Source organism: Amphiura filiformis, chromosome 20, assembly GCF_039555335.1.
Source record: "Amphiura filiformis chromosome 20, Afil_fr2py, whole genome shotgun sequence".
Taxonomy (NCBI): domain Eukaryota; kingdom Metazoa; phylum Echinodermata; class Ophiuroidea; order Amphilepidida; family Amphiuridae; genus Amphiura; species Amphiura filiformis.
The window spans coordinates 24,805,008-24,825,748 of record NC_092647.1 but is presented as its reverse complement, the minus strand read 5'-3'; the positions used below and the strand labels follow the sequence as shown (position 1 = coordinate 24,825,748).

Here is a 20,741-nt window from a genome sequence, read left to right as displayed (position 1 = left end):
TTTTTCTTATAATAAAAAAAAAATTAAACCAATTTACAGCTTAAAAAGCGTGTGTAAAAAAGAAAAAAAAGAAAAAAGAAATGCAGACTGATCTACCCTAATATTTTTTTATGTTACGCCAATCAAACAATTTTTTTAGGCCTTATCTTTGACTTCCATTCAAATCAAGTGAGAATGGGCTATTCCAGTTGAAACACTCCCTTTGAAATTCACACTCCCTGTGTGAAAGATTAAAGTCATGTCTTCCATAGGGGGTGTATGGATTTCAACTGGAATAGCCCGATGCTCCTTTGCTGAACCCTTCCTATTGATATTTACCAGTTGCTTCTTTGGCGTGATGAGGGCTAGCTTGGTTGCCGATGAGATGCCGGTTTTCTTGGCTGCTTGTGCTATTTCACTCTGCAATCTTTCCAACTGAGACTGAAAAATAAAAGAGATATATATATAAATATTTATTTTTCTGCAATCTTTCCCATTGAGTCTAACATGGGAACAAAAACCATCAAAAATCAGTGTTAAAAAACTTAAGGAATCAGATATTAATGTTTGCACAGTATTTTTTTGTGGGGAGCTGGGAGTACATCAGACATATCAAATTGCATTCTGAATATGAGGATTGTCCTTCTGATATCAAATAATTTTGATATTTTTTTTTTAATTCGCAATATAATACAAATTTTATGGCAAATTATTAAAGATGTGATATTTTGTAAATTTTTGATATATAACAGTCCTGAAAGTAAAGGGTGTAACTTTTGATTTTTAGGGTCAAAATTTCAAACCACTTAAATATGTTTCTATTTACTGAAATCATGCACAGAAGCAACTTAAATTCCAGTAAAATAATGTTTCAAGGCTTAAACCTTTTGATTTCTAATAAAAAATTTGACATTTCCATAACATTTTGGTTAAAATCTAAGAAAAAATGTATTTTACATAACCTCAGAAAATTATGACATGAAAGCTGGAATACATGTGAAATCCCATTCCAAAGTAAGTCAACAGATTTAAGTTAAATTTTATACCATGTTTTGCTATGTTTGTAATTGCAGTTTTGAAAATTTTTAACATCAAGTGTCATTTACAATGGAAATTTCCAAACCTTAAACATATTTTTTAAGTTTTAATTAAAAATAGAATTTCAATGATTCTATGCGGCAGATATTGTAGATTTATCACATGTTAATTTTTTCACCCATTTGTTAAGGGCTGGGGTATGAACGTTTGGAGAGTATTTATTTTGGGACATTAGAGCACATCAGACATATCGAATTGCATTCTGAATACGAAGAATGTCATTCTGATATCAAATAATTTTGGATTTTTGAAATTGCAATTTAATACACATTTTATGGCAAATCATTAAAATTGATATTTTTGATATTTAACAGTACTCAAGTAAACTTTATAAATCTGATGATTTATACTTAACGTGTATGTAGGTGGGATGAAATGTCGACGATCAATTGAAAATTTTGACCTTTCGTATTGAAGATATGGATTTTTTTCCAAAAACACCAAAAAAATTAGGTATTTTTGGGAAAAAAATCTACATCTTCAATATGAAAGGTCAAAATTTTCAATTGACCGTCGGCTTTTCCTCCTGCTACATACACTTTAAGAATATATCATTAGATTTATATAATTTACTTCGAGGACTGTTATATATCAAAAATTTGAAAAATATCACATTTTATAATTTGTCATAAAATTTGTATTATATTGTGATTTTCAAAAAATGAAAATTATTTGATATCAGAAAGACATGCTTCGTATTCAGAATGCAATTCGATAGGTCTGAGGTGCTCTCATGTCCCACAAAAAATACTGTCGAAACGCAATAAACGCTCATTTTAGATCCCTTAAGTATGGTGTTAACTTGCATGTGAAGCCTCCGAAACAGGCTTTTTTGGGTATCAGTATATTTTTCAAACATTAACCATAATATCAAAAAAAATTTTAATTTATGACATTCTGCACATATCAAGTAATAATTACAATGCAGATATCAGTATGAAACACACCAATTTAGATATGCATAGATGATAATTAATCTTATTGTTGTTTCGGAGGCTTCATTTGTTTCGGAGGCTTCAATTGTTAACGGAAAAAATACAGGGCTGTTCACAATTAAATCTAATGTGGCAGTGTTTACTGAACATATGACCGTACTTTCAGGATAAGAAAAATTATCCATGAACTAACTGAAGAAAACACAGGGTTTTACAAAAATGTTACTGTTTTTGATAGTTTTTCAAAATGGCAATATTAAGTACATTTAAGCCTGCTAAAACTGAACGCAGTAACTCCCAAAGATGATTATGCTACCCAAGGTAGCTGCTAACTAGATGACTTATATGGCCAAAAATCATGGAATTCTGTGGCTTTATTAGAACACTACGGATCAAAATGTTAAAAATCCAAAGTTACACCCTTTACTGTGAAAATGACCGTATATCTAATGATATGTACTTAAAGTGTATGTTGCTGGGATGAAAAGCTGATCATCAATTGAAAATATTTACCTTTCACATTGAAGATGTAATTTTTTCAAAAAGACCTAAATTTTGTTGGTGTTTTTTTGGGAAAAATCCATATCTTCAATAAGAAAGGTCAGAATTTTTCATATGATGGATGGCTCTTCATACCAGCAACATACACTGTAAGTACATATCATAAGATTTATACTTTGCAGACTATTAAATTTAAATAATATCAATTTCTAATAATTTGCCATAAAATTTGTATTATCTTGATATCAAATAATCAAAATTATTTGATATCAGAAGGACATTCCTCGTATTCAAAATGTAATTTGATATGTCTGATGTGCTCTCAGGTGCCACAAAAAATATGTGAAAACGTTGCTATCCGAGCCCTTAAGTCCATGCAGGCATCAATCCATCCACCCATTCACCCACCCATCACCGCCCACCTCAAAAAAAAAAAATGCTGATTTGTAATAGGGTTGTGTTGTTGTGTTTTTGCACTAATTTCAAATTCATTGTATGGAAATTGTTCAAAAGCACCCTCTTGTACTATTTTTACTTAGGCGACGAAAAAAAGAAACCCTGTTCTACGGGCGGGTGGACCTTCCAAGTAGGGTCGGCATTCATTTGTACAGGAAAAATTTTTCTCCCAATTTGTTCAAACTCTGTTGAAATCGGTCGGGCACGTAGAACAGGGTTTTCTTTTGTTGCCTTATGGGTAAAAAATGATTCCAAAATTATACGCCAGTACAGACAAATGCTGTTAACATAATAAAGGTATCACATAATGTGGCCTACAGTATAATAATATATGCCACTATGTGATACACTTTTTCTGTAAACATAGGAAAAAGTGTATCACCATGGAAGAAAGAGATAAGAAGGAACCACAACGACTTCGATCGGCCAAGTTTTAATCCGCTTATCTATTGACGCATGAAAAGAAAAGCTATCAATCATACTTCCTTTCATGTATAGTCCATTTACCGCGATCGATGCTTGGCGAAATCATTACTGGAAACAAAGCCATCCACTAACAACCAAACGCTACCAGAAGCAAGATTCTGGAATTTCCCTGATGCTCTGAGCATGCATAGTAACTTTGTTTCGGGGTCTACAGTCAAACTGTTTTATCGATCGTGTTGTGTAGAAAATCAAAATCGGCCGTTTTTTTTGCTGAGTTTCATCTTTATCAAATAAGGTAAAATTTTGATGACTTCATTGCGTAAATTTTCGATGAAAATAGATGTAATGTTCTTAAATAATTCAAAATGTTCGGTTGAGTCCCGCATACATGAAACCTGATGAATTTAATAGCTTACATGTGTATAATTGTAACTAGCTAACTCGTTTCAGTGCCAAAGATTGCCAACTCTGAGAAAAAAGTCATCAAAGTTCGGGAAAATTGAGCAAAATGGAAGATAGAGATGAAGGGCGCCATCTTGTTGTCAAGTCAAACCTTCCCAGCATGCAACAAGAGTGTTTTTTCGGAAAATTACGGTGTCACCCCCGGGGGGGCCACTGGTCATTGACAAGGGGGTATCATGCGTGGCCAAAAATCACGTAAAAGGGTCTTTTTTCACGATCAGGCACTGTACGCACGTATCGTGAATAGGGTGTCAAAAACATGGAAATTAGAGAAAAAGGGTATCTTTTTACAACAGATTTACGATTTAGGGTCCGTCCAGACTCCAGTCCTTCATAAGTTTCATGTCCTTCATGTTTATCCCTAGACTTGACTGTGTAGTTCTCTGTTTAATCTCTTCTTTAAGTCCATAAAGATTGCCGACTTCACCCAGCTGGCCCTGTTAATATTTTTCCATTAACCCATTCAAATCAATGCTACACAACCCTACAACATTCAATGGTGATGTACACATGCAGTACATGTACAATGTACATTGTACATGCACAGCACGTGTGTACTCTGATTTTAAGAGTTTCAATTCTCCTTTATAAAGTCCAAAGTTTCTCATTTCATTTTAAAATATTTTTACTATTATTTGAATTTTCTATCTTGTATTATGGATAAAATAAAGATTTTCAAGCTAATTTTCATGTTGTATACAATTATTTAACCACAAATATCTACGAAAGAGGATTGATTGACTTGACCTGTGACCTATTATCCACAAAATAAATAAATAAAAACATGCATGTTATTATCGTCAAAAGCATCAGATTTTTGTCAGAATTTTGTCACAATAAGTGATCTTGATTTTATTTAAAAAACAAATTTTAAACTTTTGAATAAATTGTGAAAACATCAAATGAATATTAAAAGGTAAGATGGATATGGTGCAGAATTAAAATACGTTTTTGGATTGGTATCAAATTCTGCAGTCATACACGAATCCTGCAAGTCTTGGCTGAACTGATTGAGCACCATGCATCTCAGTCGCTATTTACCGACTTATTTTCATCCTAATACTTTATTCAACTTATGAAATAATATCACTATTATTCATCCGATTCCTTCCAGAAGTAGGCTTTAATTGTTGTCATTTTAAGCTTTTAAAATAAATTATTAATATGCACTTTTCATCTTTTCGCAAAAGGCCTAGCATGCTAGGTCATAAAAAAAATCTGACCACTATTTTATGATTTTTAGGTCTATAATAATATTTGGAGGATGGAGAATAAATTGTCGAAACTTTAATAGATGAATAGGGCCTACAAAAATGATATAAAACATTTCTTGACTTCTTTTTCTCTATTTTCTTTTCTTCATTGTTGTTTTTTCTTAGAGTTTTGTAAATTTTCTTTTCATTTAATTCCCTCTTAGGCTCTCTGATACTATAAATCAGCTTAAAATAATGTAACGTTTATTTTGTAATTTTAAAATAGCCATATTCTGCCCTGGTAGCAGAGCCATTCTGAGTTACTATTAAAGAAATCAATGAAAATGGAGCTTCAAGTAGTATTACTTGCTTAGGGTGTCGAAAATATATGTTTTACTTGCTAAGGGGTAAAAAAACGCCAATACTTGTTTAGGGTAGGATATTACACTTGTTATACTTATGTAGGGGTGTATTTTCAGTCGTTGCACATACTTGTTTAGGGTGCTTTTTGAAACTCCATGGCCACGCATGATACCCCCTTGTCAATGACCAGTGGCCCCCCCGGGGTGTCACCGAATCAATTCGATCACGCACAGAAATTACCAACAATGACCGATGATCACGTCACCAGAGAAAATCCTGTAGTGTGCTTGCACAGAAGGTCATTAGTTCAAATCATCCTCTAGACACGCTCCAGGAGACATGCAAATGCACGGAGTACAATACCAAACTAATGGGTATTGATCAAAGTAAATCCTACTTGAGAACTCATGAATAACAATGTCAGTTAAATGTCGGTAAAGGGAGTGGACAAAGTGAATGCGTTCGTTGTGGTTCCTTCTTATCTCTTTCTTCCATGGTATCACATAGTGGCATTGTCCTTGAAAAAGAACATTATATACATGTAGATCCTGAAGCCATGGTCAATTACACAATGTATTTTTTTCTTCAAAGAGTTTTAATTAAACATAATTGGTACAGCACAGCAAAAAAAACTGCCATTAATTTTAATTACTGAATCCGTGGGCAACAAATCCATATTATATACTCTTAGTCTTACATACTTCTAAGTAACGGAAGTCTTACAAATAAAATGCATCTTTGACAGTTTTCACTGTGCAATTGTCTTTTAGAAAGAACAATAGACACGCCATGCCGGGACGCCATGCTAATTACTCGATTAATGCTTTTCTTTTCTTTTTTCAAACAATGGAGCTTTTATTCATAGATAGTACCACACAGTCCGCTGCCTCGGTAGTTGCCTGCCTTACGCGTGTTCTGTGAACACGTGTTGGCTGCCTTGCAGAGTAACTATTTGACTAACCAGAACTCCAACGATATTCAAACACTGTGCCATTGTCTTTTAGAAAGAACAATAGACAAACCCCGCTAATTACATGAGTAATGCTCTCCTTTTCTTTTTTCAAACAATGGAGCTTTTATTCATAGTTGGTACCACACACAGTAAAAACCAACATGTGTTCTGTGAACTTGTGTAGGCTGCCTTGCAGAGTAACTCTTTGACTAACACAAACTCTTAACAAATTCAAACAAAGTAACCCAAAAGTTGATTTACTTCCAAGTTGTGGACCAAGTTTTGACAAATCAAAGGAACCTCACTTAGTTTTGGCTAAAAAGCTATGTCTCAAAGCCCATGACAGTTTCAAAAACAAATGCGGAATGTGTTTTTTTAAATGTTTTTTTTAAAACTTAATTTTGAGTTAAAATGTAATTTTCGAGTGTTGTGGATTGTGGTTGATTTACACAATTGAAGTACAAATATCAAATTATACCAAAACAATACCAATACCAAATCAAGTAAATTTTCTTCAAAATATATCTCAGAATTTCATGATATTACGACAAAAAAAAAAAAAAAAAAAAAGGAAATAAAAATGAATTTGCCATTTCAGCTGACATGGACGTGTTAAGAAAAATGAACGCTCGCGGCGGCTTTGAGGTATAGCACTTTTTTAGCCTTAGCAATATCACAGTGAAAGTTCCAGATGTGGGTCTCGTGCTGCCTATTGAGAATCCTGAATTAAACTGTCCGGCTTAGGATCGTCATTTTGAATTCAAATGCACTGTAGGACTGTAAGCTTAATTAGCTTATGTATATAAAGTCCCAGTTTTTACTTTTGTTTCTTCATTTTAATACACCCCCAAAAGGGACTGACTTGCTGTCTTGGCTTGTTTTGTGATTAATTGATAATTTTTTATGTCAAAATACCATTAGAAATGATTTTCCAAATAATAACAGATGAATAGTGTACATAATTATTAAAATAGAATATCCATTACAAAAGTAGTAGGGAGATTCCCCCAGTCAGAACTCCTGCCCACCCATGATTCCCTCCGTAAAAACCTAAAATTACAGAAATTTGTCCACTTTTTGTAGCAATTTTGTGCAAAATTTGATGATTTTTGCGTCCCCCTTAAATTCACTATACCACCCAATTGCCCCAAAAAAAAAAAAAAAAATCTTACAAAAAAAAATGGCAATATTTATTATAAAACTAACCCAAGACAGCATTTAGATATATGTGACACGATACAAGGGAAATGAGTCGGATGTCGCTAATATTGATTTTGAGATATTGGCAAAGAAAGTGTTAAAATTCTTTTGTTTTATACTGTTTTCAGCGATTGATAAATTGACGTAACTTCCTAAAGAAAAGTCGCATACCACCATGGGGTTTTCAGTTTCTAAAAGCTCTAAATATCTTCTTTAGAATCATTTTCGACCAGTGTTGACATGTGACTCATTCCCCTTGAGAAGGCAAAAAAAAAAAGATTGTTTGCTTGTCCTCCACCAACCGACCCTAATCTGGAAAATCTGGAAAGAAGTTGGGTTTTTTTTACTGTACAAATGAATACCGACCCTAATTTTGGAAATTCCAGAAAATTTTCTTTCTTTCAACATTTTTGACATCCTGAAAAGTTTTTTTACAGTTTCTACACACTTCTATTAAACTGTTTTAAAAACATGAATGAAGTGGTATACAGTAGAGATATATCCCAATTCACAACTATTTGGGCTATTTATTTAGGAAGTGTCTGGCAATCAAAGTTAGAAAAATAATTACCAGGCACAAATCACATGATTTTATTTAAAACAAACAAAAACAGAAATCTCTCAACACGCGATATTCAAAACTCCCGTGCCGAAATGTTCTAGAGCAATGACGTCATGGTTATTTGTGCTCATTTGTCTTCAGGCTTCATTGAATTATTGGGACGTCATTGCTTTAGACAATTTTGCAGCGGGAATTTTGAATACCGCATGTTGAGATATGGCTGTTTTTATGGTTAATAGGAATTTATTTTAAATAAAACCATAATAATGATGATATTTTTTTTTCTAACATATAAGACATAATGTTGTGATTGCCAGACACTTCCTTTAAGCTAATTAAATGCATACAGTCATGTGATCTTTAAAAAAATCCCGACGGGCCAACCCAATTCTGCAAAAGTTGTAGCGGACAAGCAAACATGTCACATATCGTGATTTGCATTTTGAGCTCTTCACATTCACTTACTTTGGCTCTTATCCTCGATGCAATCTGTTGAAACTTGCCCTGGTCATGAAACTTGAACCCTCTCCTCTGTCTTGCAGCTGGTAGTAAACTGACCCTAGGGTCAAAGAATTTGGACGAGTCGCTGACCGTATCCTGGGGCTTCTCTTGCTGCGAGGCTTTGAATTCCTGGCGTCTCTTTGCTCGGATGTTGGCCTTCAATGTCGGCATTCGTGTGGTGAGCTGAATGGCCTTACCGCTGGCGTCGACAGTCCTGCCGAGATCGTCTAAGATCAACGGTGTTGGGCTATGGAAGTTGATAATATTTAAAATTAGTAATACTTATTTAATTATCAGTAATTATTTAAATTTGAAGTTTGGGCGGCCAGCATCAGTGGTGGGCAGGGCCGCCCGCCCACCTTAGCTACAATCCTGCAGTACCCATGACCATACTACATCTAAACGCATCCCAAAAAGAAAGTATCCAGTTTAATTTTTGTCCATAAATCAATGAAGGGGGTCTTATAACAAGACCTATCAAAAGTATGTTACAGATGAATTTATTCCGCACAGATGCAGAATTAATGACACAGTGATCTTTTAAATGTAGGCACTTCAATTTTTAAAGCTGCAGTAATTCCTATTGTTGTTGTTTTCCTGCTTCTCAAGATTCGTCATAAAGGTACTCAATAACAGAGACGGTCTGAGCCGTTTGACTCCACTTCATGTGTTTTATTCAATACAGATACTCTTTTACACATTGTTTTCCCGTTCACTCTTCACAGTCCATATCTGGAATGTCCTCCTGCTGCATCAATGATTGCCAGACATCTGTGGCCCATGCTCTCAGCGAGACTTCTGATGCGCCCTCGCCTTGATCTATCGCTACCCATATTGAGTAGCAGTACCAAATTAATTTACTGCAACTTTTGAAATTGAGGTGACTGCCGAAAGGTCATTGTGTCATAACTTCTGCATCAATTTAGACAAATAAGGTATCAAATTCTGCGGAATAAATTTATCTGTAACATACTTTTAGTAGGTCTTGATTTAAGACCACACCTTTGACTTATGGACCAAAATCAAACTGGATACTTTCTTTTTGGGATGCGTTTACCTCAAACACCCTTTTCAAACAGTACTTCTGATATTTATCTTCTGATTATTTTCACAAATTTAACCAAGTCCCTGGGACCATCCTCCTGTGTCACCGTTCACCCCAAGAAAAAATGGTATACTGACTTTGGATTTGACCTTGTGACCTTTCCATTGCGCTACAAATGTATGCATCCCCAAACGGGATCGTGGGGGTCCAATTCTAACCAAGAGTAACCGATAATATATGACTTGGCAAACAGTCATATAATCATTCCTAAGTTAGCTTTATTGGTACAAAATTTTACCTTATGACAAAATGTTGAAAGGGGGGACTTATTTCTTGTGATGTGTTTAATTGGAGCTCAAAGCAGAACTTTCTAGCTATAATACTTTTTTTACAATTTAAGAAACTTCAACAATTTTTTAGCTAGAGCTTGAGCTCTGCGTGGCTTTGCGTGCACATGCACACATGCAAGAACGTGATATGTGTGCACACACCCAAAAACGTGAAATTGGCAGTTTCGACCCTCCTTATTCAAGACACTTGTATGGTTTTCATGGTAAAATTCTTAGAAAAACTCCTGCCTCTTGCCCCCTGGCTCTTGCCTTTCTCATGGTGAATTCCAAATGGTCATTTATCGGATGGAATCAATTGGTAATAGTAGGTGTGACTAAAGCCTCCAGCATACTTTCCTGCCGCTTGCCGCTGCGGCAAGCGGCAGGGCGTTTCAACCAATGACAAGCCTTTATTGTGTCCGTTTGTCTGCAATGCTTGGCGTGCGCGCCGCTCAGCGGCAAGCGGCAGGGTGAAGTGTGTTTTTCTTGGAATTTTAACCCCCTTTTAAATTTGATTTCTGAATTCTTGATGAATCTCGATCTTCAATAACTTTTATGGTTTCTTATATATTGTAACATTTTATTTGCATCCTTCTCAGCATATACTTTTGTTAGATTTTTTTCAGATACATGGATATTGGTGAACCGTTCGGATATTGGTGAACCGTTCGGATATTGGTGAACCGTTCCCACTCACAAAAAGCTAAAAATAGCCACAACCCTTTCTCTATATCCCACCATCATGATGTCCTAAGAGAATTCATATCAAACGCCAGTGGTACCACTGTACCAGAATACCTCAAACAGTACATATTCCATTCCTCTTTCTTATTTAACTCTCTTCACGCGGGTGTCGACTGCAGACGACATGTTTCAAACAAATTTAAAAATTCAAAAATGTCAGAAATGTAACTTTTCATCACCATATTTGGAATCAGCATGAAAAATGCATTAAAATGAGTACAAACAAGCCTAGTATTGATTCTGTAGTTCTTAAGATAGCTCTTGATATTTTGAGAAAATATTTCAAAACTTGGAACTTTTTCCATTGAAGCGCATGGCTAGCACGCAGAGCATTAAATTCCCTGCCTTGCATTTAGAGGTAAATAACTACAAATCTGTTGTTCTAGGGTTTTAAAAAAAATCTAAACATATTGACTTTGGAACAGAGGGATAGTCCAAGGTTCAAAGCAAAATGTTTAGATATTTTGCAATACCTGAAAAATAACTGATGCAAAGTTCGTAATCTAATTCATCACCATTTATTTGAACTTCTTATTTGTATCGCGTGCATTTTACAAACCTGGTACGCGAAATGCCTTTATACGCGTACCTCGCCATATATGTGTAACATGATTGCGCATTACGCTCTCACTGACTAGATATAAAGCGTATTATACGCACTCACTGTCTAGATACGAAAATATATCAGATTAGTGGGAAATTATCATGCACTTAGTATCAGTGCCTTCGGCTTCACTTCACACACTATAATTTACAGTACCACTTCACCTAATAACAAATACACCCTTACCCTCCAGGAAGGTTGGCGGTTGCCGCTGCCGATGCACCAACTGGCTTCGTCTCCTGTTCAACAGCTTCTGTTTTCACCTTAGTGCCTCTCCCCAGAGATCCCAGTAATCCTCCTGCAGCCAGTCCCACATTAGCCATAGAGGCGTTGATACGAGCTTGTATGGCAGCGGCACGCTTAGCTTTCTCCAGGGCATCCGTCATCAGTTGCTGGGATGTGTCGACGACTGGTGGCGCTTTGGCTCCTCCTCCTTTCTGTAACACAATGGCAACGATATTAAAATAGTCAAAGCTACATTATATAGCACTAGCTATTCCAGTTGAAATCCATTCACCCCTATGGAAGACATGACCTTTATCTTACACACAGTGTAAAATTCAAATGGGCTATTCCATTTGAAATCTACCCCCCTATGGAAGACATGACCTTAATCTTCCACACAGGAGGTGTAGATTTCAAATGGACTATTCCATTTGAAATCCATTCATCCCTATGGAAGACATGACCTTAATCTCTCACACAGGGGGTGTGAATTTCAAATGGACTATTCCAGTTAAAATCCATACACCCCCTGTGGAAGACATGACCTTAATCTTCCACACAGGGGGTGTGAATTTCAAATGGACTATCCCAGTTAAAATCCATACACCCCCTGTGGAAGACATGACCTTAATCTCTTACACAGGGGGTGTGAATTTCAAATGGACTATTCCAGTTAAAATCCATACACCCCCTGTGGAAGACATGACCTTAATCTTCTACACAGGGGGTGTGAATTTCAAATGGGGTTACTTGAAGCTGGTGTTTATGGCCCCCAGGCGTAAAGATGTTCTCATCTGTGTTGTGCACAACATGCACATATTCTTAGCTCTATTATATACAGAATCAATTGATTCTTGTGAACTCTCCTGACCTATAATGAGTATGAGGTCCTACATGAAAGTTCTTACGGGTGAAATCAAAACTCGACCGGCAGTTGACCGGTGGTTCCGTCCGGTTTCTACTGTTCTACACAATGGCAACCGGATGGAACTGCCGGTCGAGTTTTGATTTCATCCCTTACAGTGTATATCTGATTACAGAATCATATAATTAACATTACCAAAGATCCCAGCTGTTCCTTCCTCGCTATAATCTGATTCCTAGCAGTCGCCATCATCTCCTTGATTTGCTGAGGGTCAGATCAGCAGGCGGGTCGTTGTCAAGGAAGCTGGCTCTGAAGGAACTTGGTCTTGTGGATCATCGTCATCATCAAATCTGGATGGATGCTTTGATCGCTTGATTCTTGCCTCACTAATATCCTCATCCTGCAAAGTCAAGGAAGAAAACATTAGGAGCCTAAAATATCATCCAATTTCAGAAATGTTAAAAAAAATACAAAAAATAAATACCCAGAAATGTTTTATATGGCCTTAGATTCTAATTTTTTGGATAAATCTGGAAAAACTACACATGTACAAATCAATATTAGTGACATCCGACTTATTTCCCTTGATCGTGTCACATTATATAGGTCTATCTATCATGCATTCAACCTACCTTGATGGTCCTTTTCCTACTTGACTTGATGGATTTGTCTACTGATATGGTATCAAATAAATTTTCTACAAACTTGGGTGCAGATTCCTCCAGCAAAGGTCTCAGCATATCTGAAAATAAAGCACTTATAGTTAATAAATTAACCCCAGACAGAGACAAGGAAACACAGAACGCAATATTTTAGGACCCCTTATTGACCATCGGCATAGACAATAAATTTATTTCATATAATCTGCAATTAAACTAAGATTACAGCCATTAAGCAGGGTTTGTGCACAACCCAAGAAAACCAGACAAAAAGGAGAGATTGCAAAGTAAGAGTGAAAAGGCTCAATCCAATTTCTATTCTTCAGCGACCACCCGATTGAGGAACGTGAATCCCAATCCCAAAACACAATCAAAAAGGAGGATTCCAGAGCGTATCCAGTATTTTACTGCATGACGCAATTTTGCATTTACTCAAGATGGCAAATTTCTTGAAAAACACGATTTAATTTTTCTTTAAAAAAATTCCCTCATTTCACAAAATCTTTGCCACTTTCCACTCATCTGATCATCTTTTTATGTGATGGAAGTGGTGCTGATTTTATGAAGGTATGTTTGATTCCGATTATTTTTAAATTGTTTTTTGAGACAAACTGCGTGTTTCTACTGAGGGCCAAATTCCGTGCCATGCCGTGCCGGGTAACAAGCCCAGTAGAAACGATCTGGGTAATGTCGGTTGCCGTGTCATGCGGGTCATGTGCTCGCCTTTCGTGATCCACCTCTTGAGTTGGACCATGCCGGTTCAAAGCGTGTAATCCATGGAGTAGAAACGAGCCGTGTGATCGGTTGCCGGGTCGAGGTCATGCGTGTTGCAAAAAAACGCGATTTATATTCTACTTGTATAGTCTAGCCTAGGCCTATACATGTAATGTAGTAGGTTCCTTCTTTCTGATATTATATATACACTGGCATGATGTGTGACTCGCATGAACTTGATGAAGTAAAATGGATATGACTTTACTTAGTCTAGGCCTACTTCTTTATAGTTAATGAGTTGGTTATATTTTGGCTGTAAATAAATTATCATAATAGCCAATTACTAGATCCACTGGTAAATTAATGCAATTTGTATTTTACGAAAACACTAAATTGTGATTGTAAGCTATTGTAGGTCATATGCCATGAGCTGCCATGCGTAGACATTTAAATTTAGGATACAACCGTCAAATCTGTTTTCCGTACTTCCGGTTTACAGGAAAAAAATTTTGTGCATCGTGCAAGACACAGGATTCTGGTCTCAGTAGAAACAAGCTGGGTAGCGGTGGCGGATTATGATCGGTATTTTGTGCCCGGAAAATAGCGGGTCAAAAAGCCGTACGCTCAGTATAAACACGCGGAAAAACTTCCTAGTAGAATGTTACCTTTTTCACTTGTTTTCAAAAAGTTGTCTTAACCTTGTTTTTTACCCCATAATGTCCCTCATTTATCGAAGCCCTGCCCTCCTTCCAATACTTTAATCCTTGACTTCAAAGTGTTTGGCAACTGTTTAACCTTAATGCAAAAAGTAAACCTTGATGCAGAAGTAATAATTTAGTCCCTATAGAGAGGGTGGTCTAAAGGAAAAGATCGCCAAAATGTTTTGGAGTACCCCGAGGTCAGCTAAAAGTAGACTATTTCGGAGGCTGTATGGTATTTGGTGTACATGTCAGTTTTGTAATAACTACATATTTTGAACGTAGGACTTGTTCTCAAGTTATAGCATATTCATACATTGCTCACCTGTGTTTTCATATCATAGTTTGTGGTGAAAAATGATTACAAATGTGTAAAATGATTTCTTCGTACTGACGGCAAATTGTGCACATGTGAAATATTGTGAATGCACATTAAACACATAAACAGTACATGTACCTGTTGGAACTCCCTGTCAGAGCCAGGGCCGAGGTTAGGACAGGGGGTTCTTAATACAGGCTATCCGGCCTTCCGAGAACCTCCTCATTCACAATGTATGTGTTTAATTGTTGTGCTGTTTATATTTAAAATTTGAATGAAATATTTAGATGAATGAATGAATGAATGAATGAATGAATGAATGAATGAATGAACAGCTAGCCGATCACGACAGACGATCGCATCAAAAATGTTGCTAAAATTACACTTCAGCAAAATTTGAGACTGACCAAAATAGGTAAATCTTGCTCAAAAGATACACTTGGCTCATCGAAATAACTTTCATCCAAATTTCAACAGAATAAATAACCTCTGGTACAAAAAATTGCACCACTGTCCGACCCAAAAACAATAGCAACGCACTCTTGCATCAAAAATATCACTTCTTACCATTCCTCACATGAAAATAAGACTTAAACGAAACATATAAGGTGCATGAGTGAAAATTTTGGGTACATTTGAAGACTGTAAAATGACCAAAATTTGTGACCGTAGCGATCATCACCATAACAAAACTTTATATCTCATAGAAATAACACAGTGGCCATGGTGGAGAATAAATTTCATTTTTTTGCTGTGAAATGCAGATTTAATGAAGAAAGGAGATGCAGGAAGTCTTCTTAGTATTATTTTTAAGAATTATGTCACAAAACTGATCATGTGAGTACTTTTATGAATGCAGATGCAGGGTGAACCTTTCAAACTGCGACATGAGTTCACGGTTTGGCTGCCTCCATGTGCCCCGTTAATACTAGTTTTACTACGAAGTCATGGCCCTATGGCGAGGAAGGAACCAATAGGGCCATGATGTGTCGGGCTAATTCGAAGCTAGAGTTCTCGAGTAACCATGTCCATGACCAATTGACCATGATGATCATTGTCATCAGTACACAAGTCATTTGACATGATGATGACTAGCATGACTAGGATTGTTCGAAAATTCTAACTTTAGTATGAACAACCGATAGCTTGTGATACGAAAGTTAGAAGGTGCAAGTAACAAGTATTTGTGCTCATGTCACGTACTTTGTTTGGTACATGTACACGGTTGCCATACAGGGCCCAATGTCATGTCCATATGAATAAAAACTTCTTCCTCAAGTTAATTATTGTCTCAAAAATATGAGGATATTGTTCTTGAAATATATATTAGTGACACATGTGCTATATTCCTTCATCAATTTACTATGACTGTACTCAAGAAAAACATCATTTTGTGTCAATTTTTCTCGAGTGATCGCCAGACATCACACAGTCCCCATTGTAATTAGGTGATCAACATGTGTAGTGCTGATCACATGTTCAAGAACCGGAAGGGTATCACCATCAGTTTGCAATGACGAGTCAACCTTTGCAAATCGGGAGAGGGATTGATTTGCCCAGCACTGGATTTTCTCAAATCTTTAATCAGCGACGCAGTTGTCAAAACAACTTTGATCAAGCAAGGTTGCAGAATTAAACGGACTCATAGTATGGTCGGAATTTGTACTTCAGCGCCCGTGTTTCTGGTTAAAAGTTAGGCTTGTATTATCCCGTGCATTAACCCTTACGTGACACGTATGATCATGATCATCACACGTGAGTCAGTATTAATAATAAATAATAATAATAACTGCACTTAATAGAGCGCTTTTCCAACCTGATCAAAGCACTTTACAAAGATACAAAAAATATACAAAAACATTATAATACCTGAAAAAAGGCTTAAAAACAGCAACAATCAGAACAAGTGAGTTTTAAGGTTACTCTTGAAACTATCTACAGTGGGGGAAACTCTGATCCCGTTTACTGACCGCTCCCATGTACTCACCTAGCGGGGCCCGCACGAAGCGCGGGTACCCGCTAGTATGTGTATTAAAAGCCATCTCTTTTTTTAAATTGAGATTATATTGCCATGATAAGGATGACTTACTAATTAGGCCTATCGTGCTTGTCTTAAGGGGTACTACACCCTGGCCAATTTGTGCCTATTTTTGCATTTTTCTCAAAAATTATAGTTCATTGGTGACAAGTAAGATATGTATATTATAGGGGCAAGGACTACAACTACTGCACTGAAAATTCAGCAACTCAAGACAAGTAGTTATTGATTTATTGATCAAATATTGGTTTTCCCTCATTTTTGCCTGTAATTCCACAACTGTTGTCTGTGCTGAAATAAAATTTCCAGTGCAGTAGTTGTAGTCCTTGACCTTGCCCCTATAATATACATATTACTTGTCATTAATGCGCTATAATTTTTGAGAAAAATGCAAAAATAGGCACAAAATTGGCCAGGGGTGTAGTACCCCCCTTAATAAACATGTTAGGTGAAATAAGAATCAAAGATAATCTGTCTTCAAAATTTTTTGAATTGAGATTATTTTGTCATGATAATAATGACTTTCTTTATAAACATGAACTGTTTGTATAATGCCCTATTAAAAATTCGGGGGCATAAATTTGTAGACTCCTGGCACGACGCTAGAGAATTAATGTCTTTGCAACTTTGGGGCATTGCTGTTAAAATTTGCTAGCATGAAATTCAGATTTTCTCAGATAAAGTTTTAGAAAACAAGTAAGAAATTTTTTAAACGTTCTTACCCAGATGCCAAAATGCTGTAGCGAGTGCCAAATTCAGAAGAATTGCAAGAATCAACGAAAGTCTTGTAATTCAGAGACCCACGGTCTCGTAATTCACAGACGGTCTGTGAATTACGAGACGTCTTGTAATTACCAGTTTCTACGAACCTGATATGACACATGACCTTAAGCTTACTATCGAACTTATAATATTTTGTGAAGAACGAAGTGCTTTTGTGAAGTGGGGGATTAAACCTGTTATCGCCGTATACAGCGATACATTGTCACCCTGTGCGGCGAGGTCGCCTTGTTGAGCGAGGTTTGCGAGGTCGCCCTATAGAGAGCTTATCTAGGTATAATACAAAAAAAATTGAACTTTTTTTGATTCTCATCAAAGTAATCTCATATTAAAGAGCTAAATGAAAGAAAAGCGGATGAGGCATAAATGAATGTCATCGACATGTGGTTGCGGAGATATGCTAATTTGAATGTCTAAAATTTTCAGCCAATTTCCTGTATAAACTTTTGTGCATGCACATATTAAAATGCTTATAGGCCTATACTGTGCATTGTGAGTACACAATTTTAAGAAACAAGCACTTGCTATTTACCAGTACTGAACTGTAAATGTAATCCTAGAATGTGAACATAAGGGCCTATCATTTTCTTTGGAAGGGGGGTCATACTTTTTTGGAAAGAAAAATAGGGGGGGGCATAACATTTTTGATGACCAAAATGTAGGGAGTCATAAGATGACCACAGATAGTGTGTTAAATTCAAAAGACTGAATACAATTTTAGCCTCTTCAGGGGATACATGTAAGCTGTATCAGTGGGTGGTGGGGAGAGGGTCATAAAATTTTGTGGCGAAATAGGGGGTTGCAATTTTATTGATGCTGACTTTTTGTAAATTTGGGAGCCCCTTCACTTGAAAATGATTGCCCCCTAATATACAAATGAACATGTATGAGTAACATTTTGTTTTATTTCTGTTTTCTGATGCAGATTCCAGCTTTTACAGAGGATGGAAACCAGGGACTGTCTTTTAGAATTTGCAGGAGAGCATTAAATAGCTCTTCAAGAGCTGTTTAGAACATTTACAATAAAATGTAATGAGAGAATGGTCAACTAAATCACTCTCCTATATCCGATTTAAGGAGAGCAGTGGAGAGCGATTGCTCTCGCTCTCCTCAAAAGGCAGTCCCTGGGAAACCGCAGTGAGGGCCAACACCAAATGCAAAAATAAAGAAAAACTTATTCAAAACGATGAAATTTGTGGTCAAGTGTCTTATTTTTATTTTTTTGTCATTGAAAAACTCACGGTTTTGATACTACCCACCGAGTATACCTTTTCACTGATACAAGGGGGGGGGGGGGGAATTTGTTTGAGGGGGGCCCCCTTTAAAATGTTTAATTATTATAAGCACTAGCTGATGCATTAATTGCCACCCTCCCCCAGGAAAATGTTTTTGAGCAGGCACCCTTTGGAGCACTGGCTGGCGCATGCTCCCTATTCCAAAGATCATTGCGGAAACTCGAGGGCCAGTTCACTTGATCATCAGAATGGGGTCACTCCTGCTCAAGTATGAACCCCCTGCCCCTTCCCCAGCTGCTCAAGTATGAACCCCCCTGCCCCTTCTCCCAGCGTAAGTTTTGTCTTGAGCAGGCACCCTTTGGAGCACTGGCTGTCGCATGCTCCCTATTCCGAAGATCATTTGGAAACTCGAGAGGGCCAGTTCACTTGATCATCAGAATGGGGTCACTCCTGCTCAAGTATGAACCCCCTGCCCCTTCCCCAGCTGATCAAGTATGAACCCCTTCCCTTCCCCAGCGTAAGTTTTGTCTTGAGCAGGCACCCTTTGGAGCACTGGCTGGCGCATGCTCCCTATTCCGAAGATCATTGCGGAAACTCGAGGGCCAGTTCACTTGATCATCAGAATGGGGCCACTCCTGCTCAAGCCCCCCATGACGTAGCGTCAAAGGAGAACCCCCCCCCATCAATTTGAACTTAGGAAATCAAATAGGAAAATGGCCAAAAACCGCCTGTGTCCCCCGGCCATCATACCCGATGTGCCCACCCCCAGTCATTTACCCGGTACAGTCATTCAGCATCTATCATAGCAAAAATCTGCTAGCGCTATGCATGATGGGATAGGAATAGGAAAGGTCCAAATTTGCTTCTTCCCCGACTCATAGTCGGGCGAGAATGAGAATCTATCCCAGCATCCACAGCATGAGCCCATTCAATTAGTACCGTATCATAAACCATGCCGGGTTAAACATGTTCACTCACTGGCAAAAGTCGCGAATTCAGTACTACACAAAGTCCCCAGGTTATTCACTTTTATGCAAGCCATCCATCCAATCTCATCAAACCAAACATTTTTATGTACAAAAACTACCTTTATATACCAGCGTGCTCATTTAACTTACCGCTCAAATCCGTTAATTAGATATTTGGAGAGTAATTTCCGAAAAAAAATAGATCAAGATCGTCACTTTCAAACCTACTAGAAAGTCGCCAAAATTTGCAGCGACCACGTGCGAATCATCTGACCTCTTCCGGGTTATGATCAAGTTTAACCTTTTGACTTGACCTTGTAAGCTTTGGAATTGTTTCTAACTCGATCTAATTCCCCCCAAATTTTTTTTCAAAAACATCGCCGTAAAATTTACAACCGGTAATGAATTTCCAAAATGGCGCCGGTGCGCGATTTCCCTATGCTGAGAGAGGCTGAATATTGCGCATGCTCAGGTAAGGAATGCTCACATAACTAGCTTATCCCGACTGATTGTGTTTGGGCCCCGGTCTCGGCGAATTTCGCTGACTAGCAAATGTGTTAACTAAGGTTTGCCTGGGATACCTATATCATTGAGGACTGAGTTCCGCAGTCTAGTCCTTAATACTTATATACACCTATCCGACTTCGCCATTACATGTACTGCGGTGTCCCCGATGTAAAACTGCGGTGTCCCGAGGTCGGGGGTTCCATCCATTATTTATTGTGTAATATACAGAATTGTACCGGAATTGTACACAACAGTGATATTCAATACACAATCATGCGTATTGAATTACAAATCAAATCTCCCGCTCTGGTACATCTGTGTTGCCGTCAATAGAGGGCCAAATACAGTAAACGCTTCTCGGATTGGTGTATAGGTACGGCATG

The 20,741-nt window shown here is 37.2% G+C and overlaps 1 protein-coding gene across 1 annotated transcript in view; it reads right to left on the bottom strand.

The window, feature by feature from the left end:
* Positions 1–20,741, bottom strand: part of LOC140142223 (U4/U6 small nuclear ribonucleoprotein Prp3-like) — a 37,169-nt gene that overhangs the window by 15,995 nt on the left and 433 nt on the right. Inside the window, 6 exon segments of the mRNA XM_072164191.1 lie at positions 319–420; positions 8,593–8,875; positions 11,537–11,787; positions 12,636–12,712; positions 12,714–12,840; positions 13,073–13,182. Coding sequence (XP_072020292.1) covers positions 319–420; positions 8,593–8,875; positions 11,537–11,787; positions 12,636–12,712; positions 12,714–12,840; positions 13,073–13,182 — 950 coding nt within the window.